Source organism: Notolabrus celidotus, chromosome 17 (genome assembly GCF_009762535.1).
Source record: "Notolabrus celidotus isolate fNotCel1 chromosome 17, fNotCel1.pri, whole genome shotgun sequence".
In the NCBI taxonomy this organism is placed as follows: Eukaryota; Metazoa; Chordata; class Actinopteri; order Labriformes; family Labridae; genus Notolabrus; species Notolabrus celidotus.
The window spans coordinates 7206731-7223491 of NC_048288.1; the positions used below are offsets into that span (position 1 = coordinate 7206731).

Genomic DNA, 16761 nt, shown 5'->3' on the forward strand with positions numbered 1-16761 from the left:
CAAATATGACAGAGAAGGTATTGCCAGGGTGTAAAGCTTGTTTGGGCTGGAGTTCATCTCCTCCAGGTCAGGCAGTACTCACTACCTCCCCCTACTCTCCAGTTTTTATGAGAGAATTATAGAGGAGGGAAATACAGACAGATATATATGAATGAGGGAGGGGAGAGCCAGGTTGAGATGCCTGTTTGGGCTGGAGCTCAACCCCACCGTCTTCGGCTGTATGCTCTACCTCCCCCTGTTTCCCATGAGAGTAGACATGAGGGACAGAACGAGAACAGAGTGTGCGTCTTTGAGGGATTGTAAGAAAGAGGACTGGCAAGGTGGAAACAGGGTGAGAGCTTTGTTTCGTGTAGAGTCCCCCCCCTGCCAAATTAGGCTGTATACACTACCTTCCGCTACTCACCAGTTTTTATGAGGGAAGAAAGAAAGGTGAGAAGGAGAGAGGGAAACATGTAACATACAACCCCACTGACTTATCCTGTGTGCTCTACCTACCTCATATTTTCCATGAGAGAAGAGAGGAGGGAAAGAGAGGGAACAGAGAAAGTGTCTATGGACTGGGACGATGGAGCCATGGGAAGAACCCTGTGCAGATTAGGCTGTGCATACTACCCCCCTCTCTCACACACACTCACCCACCTATCAATTTAAAGAAGGAATTGAGGGGAGAGAAGAGAGAGAGAAAATGAAAGGTTCTGCATTTTCCTTTGTCCTTGTGCCCAACTGGGATTAATTTCTCCTCAGTTAAATCCACTGACTTGTTTTAACTGCTTCGCCTGACAACAGATCTAAATTAAAACTACGATTCTGATGGTGTCCTTATGTCATTTGATTTATCAAACGATACCAATTGTTTGTTAGAACATTTTCTTGTTGTATAAAACACTAAAGAAACTGAACATTCTGCATGGAAATGTATAAATTGATAGATCCTGTTGTTTGATTTTTAGTTTTAGTATTTGTAAATTGCCAAAATCAAATAGCCACTTCCCTCCGTATCTCTCATAAATGACTAAAATCTCCCTACTTAAAGAGCCTACTGAACACCAAATTACAGGGGTAGCCTCCAAAACCACAAGGGCAATAAAAAAGTAAAAGTTTTCAACATCAACTCTTTTAACAAACATCCTCCCTCTCCCTCTCTTTTCCTCTCTTCAACCTCGGATGTTCTTGGCTCCTTTTCCTTTTTTTTATTACCTCCAAGCAAGCAGGGCATTTACTGAGGAGATTACGGTTGCCTGGGCTCAGGCTCAATCGATGCCTGAGTCTCAACTCGATATGTGCAGTTTGGACCGGCAGTGTTTAGCTACCACCCAGAGTGTCCCTGCTCTCTAAACCCTCAGTAATACATTGGTAAGACAAGTATTCAGGGTTCATTTTCCAGCTTCAAAACAACTCTTCATACTGCTACCAAGCACTGGAAAAGTGGGTGGGATTCATGCAGTGGAAGTCCTCGGTGGCTGTAGTCTTCATAAATGTTTCATGCATGTACGTGCAAGATAGGATCAGACTGCCATTGATCATATGGTAATTCTATCCACCTCTTTAGAGTATCTTAAGCTGTTTGTATTACAACCGCCTCTAAGCCTTGTGCTCTGTCAAACCCTACACAGCCTCCGTCTTTAGCGCTGCCAGCCATGCGAGAACAAATCACTGCCATTGGGCATTATCTGACAGAGCTGATGCATGGGGATGGGGTGAAATCACAAAGACATGCGTAGGTGTAGCTTTTAGCTCGCTTTGCTTCGGCAGAGGAAAAAAAATAATCTCATGCAACTCTTTTGAACGGAGATGCAATTGAAAGAAAATGCAGACAAACTTTCATTGCTCGCTCAGCCACCATGTTCCCTTGTTAATCCATATGATCAATCACTAATGCATGTAATGAGAGCAGCGCACGTTGCCAAAAGGGAAATTTATTCAAGCCTTTCATATCCAGCAACAATAAGACTGACAAATATATGTCGACACAGCCACACAGCGAACAAATTAATCTCCTGTTTCATGCTGGGAGGAAAAAAGAAGCAAGGAAAGACAGGATTCAGAGGGGGGATGCATGGTAGATTAGCAATTGTGCTCCTCAAACAGCTGAGTTTGGACTTCCCCTTGACTCTGCAGCCCCAGTCCAGTCAAATGCAAAACAGGGACTACAGCGCAGGTCAGCTCATACTGGCGCCAGACCAAGGCCGGGATTACCAGGAACCATTCTTTGAGAAAAGGATGTCGTAAAGATGAGGGGTTGATTGGGTCGCTGGAATCCCCTCGTTGATTCTGCAGCACCAGCCGAGCGCAGGATGAAATAAAGGAGGAGGGATGATTCGGTGCAGGGCATCTTTAAAAAGCATGTGTCCCAGGGAGCGGCCACAAAAGGCCGGCTCTGCATGAATCCCTGTCTCTCTTGGTGGGAGGGTTTCTGTGCTTTCTTCTCACTGTCTGTCTTATTGCTCCCTGATTCCTCTTTTGCCCTCCCTATCCAACAAATATCAAACAAATTCCATCTTGCTGCTGATTTCGTCTGACTGTTTCTCTCATTTACCCTCTCCAGGCAGATTTCTATCAACACCACTCCCCCCAGTCTCCCTTTTCATTCTTTTTCCTCCCTCTCGCTCCTCATCCTCTCTCCCTGGTTCTTCCAGGGTGTAAATGGCAAACATCAAGAGTTGTCGAACCATAAAAGAAGCCTTGCTGCTGCCACCTAGAAATAAGCCCCGTTGTTGTGTCAATGTTTGTGCTGCAACTCAGCAGGTCGCAAAATGCTTAGCACCACAGGGGGGTCTCAGTGGGCTCATAAAAGTCTGAGAGAAAGAAAGAAAATGAGAGAATGCAGGAAGAAATTAGAATGACAACGTGTGGGAGAAAGGGGTTGAAAGACGGACTGGAAAAGAGGATAATTGCCACCTTGAGCATACATCTATTTATGCATGGTTCGTGCAAATTTTACAACATGTCATCACCGGCAGGAGGGAAAAATCTAACCCTGCTGTTAGCAATCTTTAATTTATGTTTAGTATTTTCGTTTGATTTGATTCTATCTGTTTGTCCTTGCCTCCACGGGAAGAGGACAGTCAAATCAAAACAGAAAACTCATATTAAAGAAGCCGCACATGGGGCTTGTACTTCAACATTTCTGAGGAGGTGCAGCTGCAGAGAGTGATTTACTGCTTCAAATTGGATTTAAACACAAGGGTATTTACACTGACGCCACTTTTACCCCTCACACTGTGGACCAAACCCACTGTCACTCCACTGGATGGGACGTTGTTGTGACGGGTGACATGTCAGCCTTTTAATCTAACAGGTTTAAATTGTGGAAACTGGCAGCTACAGCATTTTGTTTTTCTGTGCCAGTGTGAGCACGTACTTGCTCAAAAAAAAAAAGAGAGAGCCAAGAGAGAGTAAGAATCAGGGGAGAACTAACACTCACCTGGATCAGTGTCAGGTCTTCCAGGTTGAGCCTGAAGAGGTGATTCCTGTGAAAAGAGGGAGGTAAGTGAGTTGATGGGAGGCATTCTCTGGAAAGAAATCAAGAGAAATAGATGTGAAGAACTACGGCATCTTTGCTCACAGGCCAGAGCTCTGTACAGTTTTTTATCTGTGTTCTCTTAACTTCTTTTATCTCCGCTCCACTACCCATGGTGCCACCAGTACAAAGGGATTCCCAACTCCAAAAAAAAAGGAACACAAAGACCTAAAATGCTTTAATATCGAGTCAGAGGTGTGTTCAGGGGATGCTGACAAACTTAAAGGAGAGCTGCAAGTCTGTACCCGACCAAATCAGCCAAGCAAAGCAGAAATACAGAATTCAAGCTATCCCTTTTTATTAGGGAAAAACAGCACAGTGTCTAGATTACAAAAACTGGGACTTCATCAAGCTCTATCTTCACCTTCAACTTTTTGCTTAGAATTAGTTTTGTGGGGCAGACACTCAGCTCTGGGGTTAAATCCTGCGCTACATGTATAGGGCCAGAGCCCTAGAGAGACCGGCTGCCCGTTTCCCGTATATCATACCCCACCATCTCTTCCCAGTTTCCTACTCTATCCACTGTCCTAGTCCTAACTCTAACCCTAGTCTCCAACCCAAACTAACTCAGCGATATCATTCGTGGCCGCGTACTGCGTTCAGATCTGGATTAGCAATATTTTTGATTCCTTCTCTGAGACCTGTCTCTCATTAACGCAGCTCTTTTCAAAATCTGCTCCACCTGAAGCTCTTAAAAGTCCTCCTACTCAGAAACACAGGAGCCTTTTCATTGATGGCACAAGTAGTTGTAAGAGTGTATTGAAGGCACTCAAAGGGATCTTCATATGATTAGATTCAACCACTTCAACAAACTGTGACCCTTTAGGTTTGTCAGACCCGACATAAGGAGATATAAAGGTTTTGATGAAAGGTTTTACGGTGCTTCCTTTCTCTTGGTTTTTGTGTGAAGGAGTAAAAGCGAGTAAGAAGGAGTCACTGGGGAAAAATAAGAGAAAAACAAATCCTTTTTGTAAAAACTCACTCTAATAGAGTGCTACTCCAAACCTTTTCAAATTTTGATGGCTTTCACGAAAATGTTTCCGTGGCATTTCCAACGTTTTAAGAAACATTAGGTTATAATGAGTCTCCTCTCAAAGGGGAATATTTTGCATATTGACTAATGATGTCTCAGACTGTCTACAAAACCCATTATACACAATTACCAGAGTTAACCAAACAATTAGTGCTAGTGTAATCATTTACTGTTATTTGTTTCTACGTTTTACTTCTCTTTTATCCTGACTTTGTAGTTTTTCTTCCATAGTTCAACCCTGACCTATTAACCTCTCTGGCCATGCAGCTGCAGAGAAATTATCTTTAACATTTAGAAAGTTTAGTGCAATCTAACAGCAGAAAAAAATAAACCTCTGTAGAAAATTACCTGAGTGATTTGTGTTGCATTGCTTAAAAACTATTATGCAGGCAGAGATTCTGCAGTAGCTCCAACAATAACCCGTAATGTGTTTTTCTTTCTCAATAGCAATCATTGTAAAGAGCAGTTGTTGTTTTTTTCATAAAGTAGACAACTCATTTTCAGAGTGAAATCTTCAAGGATCTTAAAACACACACAAAAACTCTTACACATGCACACACTTTTGCAGAGATCTATCAATCCACCAAATCGTGGCAATCAGCCAGGTCTCGGCACGGCCTCAGCCCCCTGTTTTACTGTATTGATATTTGCATCGATCCCCCTTTCCTTCCATTATCACTCATACTTCTAACGCTGCTCGCAGCCATCCATTCAGCCACATCGCCTTTCACAGTTAGGCACTCGACAGCCTAACAGAGAACTAAATCTCTTATTCGATTTCTTGGAGTGCTCCAAATATCACGTGTTGATGGAATTGTCTGAGTTGTAGCTTAAAATAAAAGATCGTCAGCGAAAACTGTGTGCCTGTTGTTTCTTATACCATGTTATTTTAAATTATCCAGGCAGCTTTAGTGTTGAATCCCTCACCTCTTTGACCATCGTTCTTCATCCGTCCACATACACACACTTTCCCTGATTAGCCTTTTCCATCTTAGTTCCCGCGGTGCATTAGATAATTCCCTGGGCTCACTTTGCCTCTGTTTGTTTTGCTGCTCTCCTTCCTGCTGGCTCCTCTGTTATCTCCTGTTCACATTGTAGTGAGTGTTTCATTCTATTGACAACTAAGCCATTAAGTGGAGTGCAAAGCCCACTTCATCTGGAATCAGCCATACAACACACACAGCATGTATGCATAAACCCAATTCTCTCACACACACACTTCAAAGAACATGTTTTATCACGTGTGTGTTAGAAATTGCAGAAACAGCCTGGTAAGGATTGTTTATCACAAAAGGTGTGCCGTCCCTTTAAATTTTAAGTCCGCATCACAGAGAAAATGCAAAAGCACAGACTCACAAAAACTTGGCTGGGCCTGACAAAGACAATAGCCTTGGAAACAATCAAAGCTGTTTCTCTCGGCTTTTGAAGACATCTATAGAGAAACTGATCATTACTCAAGCAATGCGCCTAGAAACGCTGGAAAAAAAAGAAGCTGTGGAGTGAAGGCTGAAACAATCAAAGCACAGGCAACAAAAGAAAGAGAAAGTAGGGAAGGCGAGGAGACGAAGTGAGGTAAGGAAAGAGAGAGAGAACACAAACTCAGCTTACCTGGCACCCACGATCAGTTCGTTCTGCCCGGGGTCAAAGGTCAGCTGTGAGTAATCCACTGTACCCTCTGCCTTGAACCTGAAGATCCACGGCTCCATCTCTGAAAAAGACACCACAAGACATTACTACAGTGAGCCAATCAGAGCCTAGCGTTTATGGCTGTAGATGACAGCTGAGCTGACGAATGGGCTGCATTCAAAGGGCTGCCGTAACTTTTCACTGGCACTCGCCGGGAGGGGGCTTTGAAGGACACGCTCAGGGGAGAGCTAGTTTGTGTTTAGATAGTTACCTTTCCTCCAATCTTTATTTAGATTTGTGACGTTAAAGATCCTGAGAGGAAATTTTAGCTGCTTATACAATAATACAGATAGCTTATTCGAACTTCATAAGCCATCCATCCATGAGGGTTGGGAAGAAGACTGACGGGTAAATTGAAAGCGTTGCCTTCAGGCTCACCTCACCACCTTCAACGTGACAGGCTGGTACAACGCTGATAGGACGTGGATCTCATCCACACCTGTCACCCTGTCTCTCTGGAGCTTTTTGACACCCTAAGCAACCTCTGCTTCTGATTTCTATACAGTCATCTTGTAACCACTGCTGCAGGGTGATTATCAGACCAAGGGAGGTACAGCCTGCTACAGACAGAGCCTTTATTAACATGCAAAGACTCAGTGAGTGATGCATTAAAGCCAAATTCCACCAGATCATGTCCGGTCCATCTCCGATCCGTCACAGCGATCTGGTTTCTATTCTAGTCAATGTGTTAACTTCCACCAGATCTGTCTCCGTTGCACTCCGGCTGCATCTCTTAACTGGCAGGTCGAGGCCCTCTGGATCAGATACACAACACTTTTATTTTTGCTGGATGCCGGAGCACAACGCATCAAGCTCAACAGAGCAGATGTAGTGGAACAGGAAGTCAGGCACCAAAACAAAATGAAAACATCCGGTTCATTTTCAGAATAAAACACTCTAAAACACTCCTGCTCCGTGCTGCGTTCTGGAAACACAACCCTGTTGTTGTTGACGGACGAGAGAGCACGGAGCCTGAGCGCAGTGGATTAGGGACAGACCGGACACAGATCTGGTAGAAGTCCCGTGTTAGACTGCAAAGGCAGCTTAGAGGACCAAACCAGAGAATGAATGAGAGTAGCACTTTGTCCAGAGGGGGCGCCAAATTCAAGCAAACCCAAAGTTCCGTACTTGAGCTTTAACGTGCATTATTTCTTAGTATAATAAGTTCAATATTTTAACTCCATATATAAGATATAAGATGGAGTAGGAGTTTCAGACTTTAAAATGAGTCTTTATTTCACTACAGTAATGTCACTTAGTGGCAGGTGTTTCCATGACGGAGGTACGAGGCTGATTTAAAATAATGAGCTGTGTGGGTTGGCCATGTATCTGCCGTATACAGCACCCTGATGATATTATGGACTTTTAGCACAATTTAGCATAATGTTATTTAACCTAAGAGACCTAACATCCACCTGATAATACATATAAACTCCTGGTTTAGTTTTATATAGGGGAGAGTTCTTCTTTCCTGTTTTAATGCTACGAATGCAGGACTTACAGGTGTGGAGGATGACATCCTTTCATAGCGTCCGTTTTGAGGGGAAACAGCTGTCTGTTATTAAATTTAATCTTAATACACCAATACAGCCCTTTCAGTCCTCTTGAGAACTTTTCATAGTTTGAGAAACATTGAATAAGTCACAGGACGTGATTTTACTCATTTAAGATATTCTATTTCCCAAACCTTTTAAATGAAGCACATTTCATTTCCTACCGCTGAAGACAAAGTTAGAGATCATTATACCTCTGTGCTCGGAAGGCAGCAGGGGAGCATTGGCCATTGTTGCCTAATGGCAAAGTTTAATTTATTTAAAATCACAATTACTTAGCAAAATTGTCAGGCAATTTCACCCCTGCCAGGAGACAAATCAAGGCCCCCCTACTGAAGGAAATGAAGAGGAAATTAAATAAAGAACAAAAATGTTTGGAGCCATCCTTGGCTGATAAGGTCACTCATTCAAATAATACATTTGCATGGATCAAAGCACTCTTATTTCAGCGCTTCTCCAGCCTCTTCACAACAAAAGTGAGACACGAAACCTCCGGTTGTAAGAGTATCTTTTTAAAGTAGTGACATTTATCTTCTTGTGACTCAGTGTGAAGTCTTTGATATCTGTGGAGCATTCACTGCTGCTGATTGACCGCTTTCATGTAAATGTACGCTGTGACCGAACCATGAAGAGCCATTATATTTAACTTTTATGGAACTTGACCTTGCTCAGCACGGTATATGGAGAGTAAGAGCGAGAGATATCCCAGACAGACTCTGACATCTTATCCACAACATGCCTGTCCTCATGGCGCCCAACCCATTAACCCCTGACCAATCGAATCACTGGCCCCCGGGATGGTTGCTGAGCGATGAGGACGGTGTGTCTACCGTCTGGTTACCCGATAGGTTCAGTCCGGGGTGGTCAATCTGTCATTATGTGGACATGTTTTATCCATCACTCTACATATGCTTAATCTTTAGTCTAAATAACTTGAAGCAGAGGGATTCAGTTCAAATCTAGAGGTTCAGGAAGAGAAGCTTTCCTTAGGCAAAGGTCCACAACTTAAAAACAATGATTCAGGGCTGTGTGTTCTGAAGTAACCTGATAAAAGAAGCTCTCTGTCTGCAGTCAACAATTGGAAGACTGATTAAATCTATAAAGTTCAGTTCTTAAAACAATACTAGTTATGAACTGGAGGGTTTTAGAATAAAATATCAATTTAAAGAATCCAATAAATGTTTCTTTATGTTTCAAATAGAGTAAGTTATGCATTTAAAACAAAAACATAACTAGCTTTCGAAAAAGGCAGATCAAGTATAGCCGTTGGACTTCCCCTTTCCTTCTTTTAGTTTACTTAATAATACAAACATTTTTATCTTGAACAATCCTAACACATATTAACTTTTGGCCTCTTTGTCGACTGCTGCCCACACTCAGAAGCTAAGCTAACAACCCCTACAGATGGAGTCAACTCTACCACGTCATTAAGCAAACTTCAAGACCCAAACTCAGACTCTGACCACAACACTAATGTCAGCGTAAGTGAAAGCTTTATCAAGAAGTTTTCATTACCTTCCTTCGCTGTCAGAAAACCAATTTATTGGGCGTGGATTTAGCATAATGGTTAAATTACGCGCTCATATACAGTAGTGGGCGGCCAGGGTTCTGTTCCAGCCTGCGGTCCCTTTCCTGCATGTCAGTCCCCTACTCTCTCCCAGTTTCCTGCTCTATCCTCTGTCCTCTTCTCTCTGCATAAAGGTGTAAAAGCCCAAAATTATAACTTTACACTTTGTTTGGTACTGTGTTACGGATCCTCGGGCTGTAGACGACTTTTCCCTGACTCACATATTTCCCTACCGTCTATTTAACTCTTTCCTTGGCTAGCTGGATAGATGATGGTAGCCACATTATATATATAAAAAAAATACATTCCCAATAATGTCTGATTGGTTGAGTCGAAACGGTGACTGCACAGAGATCACAGGAGGAGAGGAACATTTCTTGGGCTGGGTTATTAAGTCTAGTGCAAGTGTTCTATACGTCTTTAATTTGTCTTCTTAGTGTTTTTGGCCCTTTATAAAGAAATACTTCAGTTAAATATCTCACAGATACTGTCTTAGACTACACAATATATTCTCATGTTTTTTTGCTGATTTGGCTTTGAGCTGTTGCTCACTGGGAATAAATAGGTTTCCTCTAACCACCGAAAAAATGGCCAGAAAAGCAGAGCAACTCGTAAAAGCACTGGTGAGAAAAGCTTTAGTTGAATTAGTCAGTCTGACTCCGGTAAGTCATTTAATTTGGTTACAGAGGAGTTAAACTATAGACTATATAAAACCTGGACAGTTTCTCATTGATGTCATCCATTGGTTTTTAGCAGGCAGAGCTTTTTAGTGGTCGCCATATTGGAAATGACTCAACCTAACTTTTGGGTGACATCGAACAAAAAAAAAAAGGAATCAGAGTTGAGGCAGGCATCACTCAACTTGTCAAATCAGCCCTGCCTCTTATCATGCAAATATATGCAGAACTCTTGGTCTTATCTTATAAAAATCCCCCACTCTGTACAGAGTGTATGAATAAAGAAATGAGTGACAGAAACCAAATCTGTTTCCAGACTGCAAACGTGTGCAAAATGTTTCATTTTGCTGTAAAAACAGGTGACAATGGGGCTTCTTTGGCTTTAGGAGCAGGCCTCAAGTGGACACTGGAGGAAATGCAATTTGCACTTCTGCAGTGGCTTCATTTTTCAACACAAGAGGTTGCAACTTGGTTATAGTGTACATGAAGATCAGACCACACTTCCAAAAAGCATCACAATGGTGTGGGGCTGGATTTGCAGCAGTGGTTGCAACAGTGATTTAAAGTCCTCCATCACTTTATTTGTGAGCTATTTTCAAACCCAAAAAATATCAAAGGGACTTCTTTAATTCAGCAGGGAGCTTTCCATCAGGCCCGGAACAGAGGGAGAGGACAGCTTGAATATCCTCCTCAAAAAAAACACATTATCTGCGTCTTCAGGCACACCTGTCAGACTGCGCTTAAAAAAATAAAAAATAAAATAAAAATGAAAGCATGCTCTCCCTTCACTGCATCAATCAGTGAGCACTTTGAGTTTCAGTGACAAACGTGGGATTTCTGATGGTTTTTCGAACCAGGACAAACAGAGCACGAAGAAACGGGAGCTTCCAAAGAACATCTGCCGCCATCAGCTCACGTAATGGGACCAAACTGTGGCTCTCCAAACAAAACAAAATCATCTGCTGCGAGATAGAGCCACTGTATGCAAAGATGTTTTCTGTTGTTCACTTTAAAGTCTCCGGTGACAACTACAAGAGCACTGCAAGACTAAAAAAGCATCCGGCGTCTGGTTTCGCCGTGCTAATACATTTTCATTAGCGGTGGTGAAATACATATCAGAGAGATCACGTCCAACTTCACCCCAATGAATTCACTTTGCTTAATGGCAGACGCTCTGCCTGTCCTGGAGGGAGACACAAAGTTGTGGATGTGTCAATCCTCCGGCTCCACTGGGCTTGTTTTTCACGCCACCGAGAGGATCCCCGGCATACCAATGTAGCTGTGACACCCCCCCTCGGGGAAGCCGGAGCTTGACGAACCCCGGCTTCTCCCCATAAATCTCCCTGACGCACCAGGGGAGGCTTGCTAACGGGGTGATGGAGAGTGTGTGAGCTTGTGTGTGCCTGAGTATGTGTGTGTTAGATAGAAAGAGAGGATATTTGTTGGAGTGTGCAAACGGGGGCTAAAGTTTTAATTGAACACAACAGCACTGAATGGATTTATGGCCTTCTGTGACGAGGCCAAGGCTCATTCATAAACATTCATAACTGGCGGGGATTGGCCCTCCAAAGCCTCTGGGGCCGTGTTAAAAGAGATCCACAAAGTCAAACTCATGGGGCTTTTAAAGATCGTTGTAAAGGAAGCAGAACTGTGGCACACTTGGAGAGCTTTTTTAAAACTGCAGGACTCTGGGTTAACGTCAGCATGGAGACTAATCACTCTGATTTGAACTCTGATCTGGGTTGCGATATTTATTTGTTTTCGGATGGCTTGTAATAGCGAATTTTAATAGAACCTAGGGAGATTTTTATGGTCCCATAAAATCAACCTTATCGTTAAGCCAGCAGAAAAAGAAAACAGCTAATAAACAAATCCTATCCCCACATCTCGCTTTCTTGATTTCAGCCTGCTTTGCATGTAACACGGCTCATAATGGCTTCACTTTAAATTCATGTGATAATGTAATCACATCACCACAGCTCTTGTACAGCAGCTGCTTGAATCAGGAGGTTTGGCCGCCGATGAGAGGAAGGCGGCATCACACACACAGAAAACACGCGTGGAGACTTCACCACACACACAGATTGGGATGAAAATTCAGTGAGCAGCCAGGGCTCAGAGCCAACATGTTAAAACACACGCGAACACCCCCCTCCCCCTTTTACCCGGTCCCATCTTATCCTCTTAACCCCTGCTTCCCTTCTCCTCGAAATAGAACAGCCCCTCACCCGCACCCTGTTTTGTTATTCCTCGCTCTGACACGGAGTGGTTGACACAAAGACAAAATGACAGGATGTATAAATATTTACAATCCGCATCACAGGCCACGCCAGTCATCACTTTGCCAGCTCTGGAAGTTTTCAGCGCTCTACGGCACTGCCAGGCCGGCACCAACGGCAACATGTGGAACCCATTCTAAAACATGAATGGATTTTTCAGAGCAAATAGAGTGTGGCAGCAGGCACTCGCATAAATGAAGAGCCAATTCGCTCTAAATGCGGCCCTGTGGTACCGGGCAGCAGAAGAATGGCAACTATTTGGTGAGGCTGAGGAAACCATTTGGCGGAGCTGTGGAAAAAACAAACACCTGCTCAGCTTGGAACAGCAAAAGGCAAGGTCAGCGAAGACATGTCGTACGTGGTTTTGTGCTCAAAGGTTTTCCTCCTATTATGTTATTTTAAGCCCGAAAAACAAGCTTATTTTTTTACAGCCTGGAGTCTTACAACTCAAATTTTGGGCTCTGCTGTGGCCTTGGGGCTGCAAGTGAATCATGCAAAACATACCACTGAGCTGCCTCAAATAAGTGCGCAATAAATTATTTAAATGTAATATGTGTTTAGGAGCAGAGCAGCTTGGTTCTAGGGTTGCAGGAGAGGAGCCAACTCTTTTACAAGATGACCAAATCTCTTCAGAGCACTTGACAAATAAGAAATGTGTGGGGAAATGATATGTAGGGCTTTTATTGCAGCGGGTAAATGAAAGACATACTAATCCAAAAATACACAGAGCCTTCTTCATGCCATTCGCAGCCTGTCAGCCATTAAAATAAAACATGGCTAGAACATAGCTGACCTTGGACATGAATAAAGCGGAGTTAATGTTTTGGAATAGAGCCTCCAAAGACCTCAGAGGGCCTCTAAATCTACAGAAACTGCCCCCAAAAGACCAATTAAAAGATCTCTGATTTGCCACTCGATGTAGCCTGTTGCATTTATGAATGCTATTTGGCCATTTGTTTGTTTCTCTGCTTTTACTCCCTCCTCCCTCTCTCTCTCTAACGATGTGTAAGCCGTTCAGGGATGATAAAAGCTGTGCTCAGTCCATGGCTGTAAAACCAGTCCACTGGTTCCACTCCTCAGAGACGTGGCCCTCAGCTTGGCCTGTGAAGGCATTGTTTACACCACAGTTTATAACCTTTAAAAGCCTTCAAGTCTACACCCAGGAACACTTCTTTAATACAACACTTTATTAATACAGTATATCTCCAGGGCTTAGAGCTACAATAACACCATGAAAGCTTGGGCGGACGACTTCTTCACCAAAATATCTCCTTTACACCCATCTGGATGAACTCCTTCAACACCCCTCTTTAAATAATCCTGACACACATTTAGGTTGGACGTCTGTTTCAGCTAAATTCAGACCTGTTCCTGTGAAAGTATAGCGAGCGTACCTTTGAGTAAACATTTTGAATATAGCTGCTGAACTGTACAGTGTACTTTTTTTCCTGAAACCCTCCATTTCTTAAACCGCCACACAAAGCAGAAAGCGGTCTTTAGACGATAGCGTCCTCGCACCACAGTAGCAGTTCTGTCAGCCAAGTGTTGTGCCAAGTCAGAAAACCGCCATCTCCAGTGGGGTTAGGCCCATGTGAGGCACACCCATCCACAGTCAGGCCACAATCTCACAGAGAAAAGGAACGCTGTCACTGGAATACATTCAGACAGACCTTAAACCTTGGCTTTCCATGACAGGTCATAACCACTCTTTAAGCTCTCTATTGTTTATCTCCGTTTCTACCAGACCTGCTGAGGCAGCACGTTTAAGAGACACCAGCTACTTAAGAAAAGCTTTGTACATTTTATTGTTCTCCCCTCCCTGCCACTCTCGCTTTGAAACCTGAGCTTTGTTTTTCAATCCCTGTTTAGAAGTTGGTAACAACAAACTCTTTTCTTTTTCGCACAGGAAAAAACGTAAATATTGAGTTTTTGAGTGGTCATATGACGGACTGAAACTTTTACTGGAAGGCTTTCACCAATAGACTGTAAAAACATGGACGTGACATCACTCACTGGTTTCTGAAGGGGTGTTTTGAAGACCGACAATGGGGTTGACATAATCAAAGTGCTGACTCAACCCAAAACTTCAGCCAAGGCAAAGAAGTTGAGTGGAGGCGGGCCTTAATCCTCCTGGCAAACAGCTACCATGTGACAACCTGTTGGTCAAATCACTCATGCCCCTTATTGTGCCGAATTATGCAAAGCTCATAACCTTATATCTAAAGTGTATTATTTAAAGGTACAGTGAGTAGTATCTAAAGGTACAGTGTGTAGTATTTAACGGTACAGTGTGCATTATTTAAAGGTACAGTGTGTAATATTTAAAGGTACAGTGGGTAGTATTTAATGGTACAGTGTGCATTATTTAAAGGTACAGTGTGTAGTATTTAAAGGTACAGTGTGTAATATTTAAAGGTACAGTGTGTAGTGTTAAATGTCATTTTGCACAACTATGTTTCTACAGTAGCCCAGAAAAGTCAAACTAGCAAGCTTTGTATTTTTGTATTTAGTGAGTGTTCACAGAAAAAGGACTGGTTGGATGAGTGGTCGTTGGTCTGAATTTTTAAAAAATAGATTTTTTTTAATGGTAAAAAAAAGGAAAAATGGAGGATCACACTGATCATGCATCACAGAGGCTTCTTGTCCTTGAAGGCTGTCACCTCACCTACAGGGGGGTGAGCAAGGGAGTGTTTCAATCCAGAATCTGACCTTTAGGTATCGCTGAATAATCTAATTTCTACAACTTGTGGTCTAGATACCGTAAATCTCTTCACATGACATGGACCAAAAGTAACATTAAGTTAACATTTTCTAAGAAAAATGACTGGTATGTTTGATATTGGAAAGATGGTAGGATGAACATTTTCATCTGATTACTCACACATACAGGAAATAATCAGGGAAGAAATCATTTGTGGCTTTAAATTCTTATGAAAAATTATAGAATATTTGACATTTTTGTCATCTGACTAAGCTAGATGTTCAAGTAACTTTTATTTGAAAGCAATAGTTTGCTCCTTTGAAGAGAGATGCCGAAGAAGATAAGAACAAGTTTGTGTAATAATAATAAACTAGCTTAGATCAATGGGAAACTATGTAGCTATATTTTCAGCATACAGACATTAAAGAGGCTTTGATCCTCTCATATTTCTCTCAGAAGGAACAAATAACTGATTTAGAAAATATCAATAACTTTCTTTGATTGAATGTAAATTCAAGCTTCACTGCAGCCCAGCCTGGAAGACTCAGATCAGATCATGTATGTCTGTGTATGTCCAAAAGGATCAGGTTAGCCTGAGCAGTGAGAGTGTTGAGCCGTAGTGATACACAGGGGTATGTTGAATGTGTTTGTAGTCCTCCCAGCTCTGCTGAAGCCAGAAGCCATGGCAGCCCTGCACAGCCTCAACAACCAGGGATTACAGTACATTACATGGAGCACAATGACTCACAAAAGAGGATGATAATAGGTTTAACAAGAGGTTTCTCTTCCCTCACACACTGTTTGTGTGAGTACGCTCGTGTGCTTTTGATACTAGAGTTGGAATATTTTGTGATGATTCAGCCTTTCTTGCTTTTTCTGCAAAAAACCAAAGGCTTAAATGTGACAGTCTATAAAAAAGCTTTGTGTACTGTACAACAAGAAACAGCAAGAAACAATGAGATGTGTTTTTACCGCACAAAGACTATCATCAAACCATGAAAGGATGGTTATTAAAAAACTGAGCAAAAAATAACTGTGAAGGCAAAGATTAATGGACGCCTTCTTGAGATCATGGGAATTAGCAGGTGCTCTGCAAAGGTGCTGACTCTCAAAAAAGACGAAATAAAAACAGAGATGTAAGTAAACAAAGCATAATGATTAACGGGTGTACATGAGCAAAGACAATTTCTAGTCTGCAGCGCTTTACAGCTTTAATACCAGGGTGACAAAGATGATGGCTAACAAGCTGGTGTGCGCGGAAAGTTTGGGTGAACTTTCAGGGGTCGACTGACTTTACAAGCAAATGAAATTTACATGCGTACTCTAACTGCATCTGTGCAATTTCATTTTATGAACAATAATTCCACCTTTTAAATGTTTGAAGGCAGATGTCTGGCACCGGGCCGACTGCCTCTTGTTTGCAGTGTAACCCACAAAGAGCACAAAGCCTTACCCTTTATTCAGACACAAACACTGAAGGCAAGACGGGATGCCAATCATTTTAAATGAAACCTAAAAATATCATCTTAGTGCCCCTGATTGAAACTGAAGACGGAGAAGTTGCCCACGAGCGAGCTTTGAAATCTTGAACTTCCTCTTAAAGCTAGGGTCGGTAGTCTCGGAAAACCAGCATGAATTTGAATGTAGCTTTTCCTCATGACTCCGTCTAACCCCTCCCCTCCTCCCTTGGAGCTCCTCCAAAACGACCCCCCCCCCCCCCCCCCCCCTCACATGCATGAGCGCAG

The 16761-nt window shown here is 42.6% G+C and overlaps 1 protein-coding gene across 1 annotated transcript in view; it reads right to left on the minus strand.

Moving 5' to 3' along the window:
- The window catches only part of sema5a (sema domain, seven thrombospondin repeats (type 1 and type 1-like), transmembrane domain (TM) and short cytoplasmic domain, (semaphorin) 5A), a 174380-nt gene that overhangs the window by 104276 nt on the left and 53343 nt on the right, over positions 1–16761 (minus strand). The window contains exons 3-4 of the mRNA XM_034705796.1: positions 6162–6261; positions 3425–3470 (exon numbers count right to left, since the gene is read on the minus strand). Of these exons, the coding sequence (XP_034561687.1) occupies positions 3425–3470; positions 6162–6261 (146 nt within the window). The remainder of the gene's footprint in view (positions 1–3424; positions 3471–6161; positions 6262–16761) is intronic.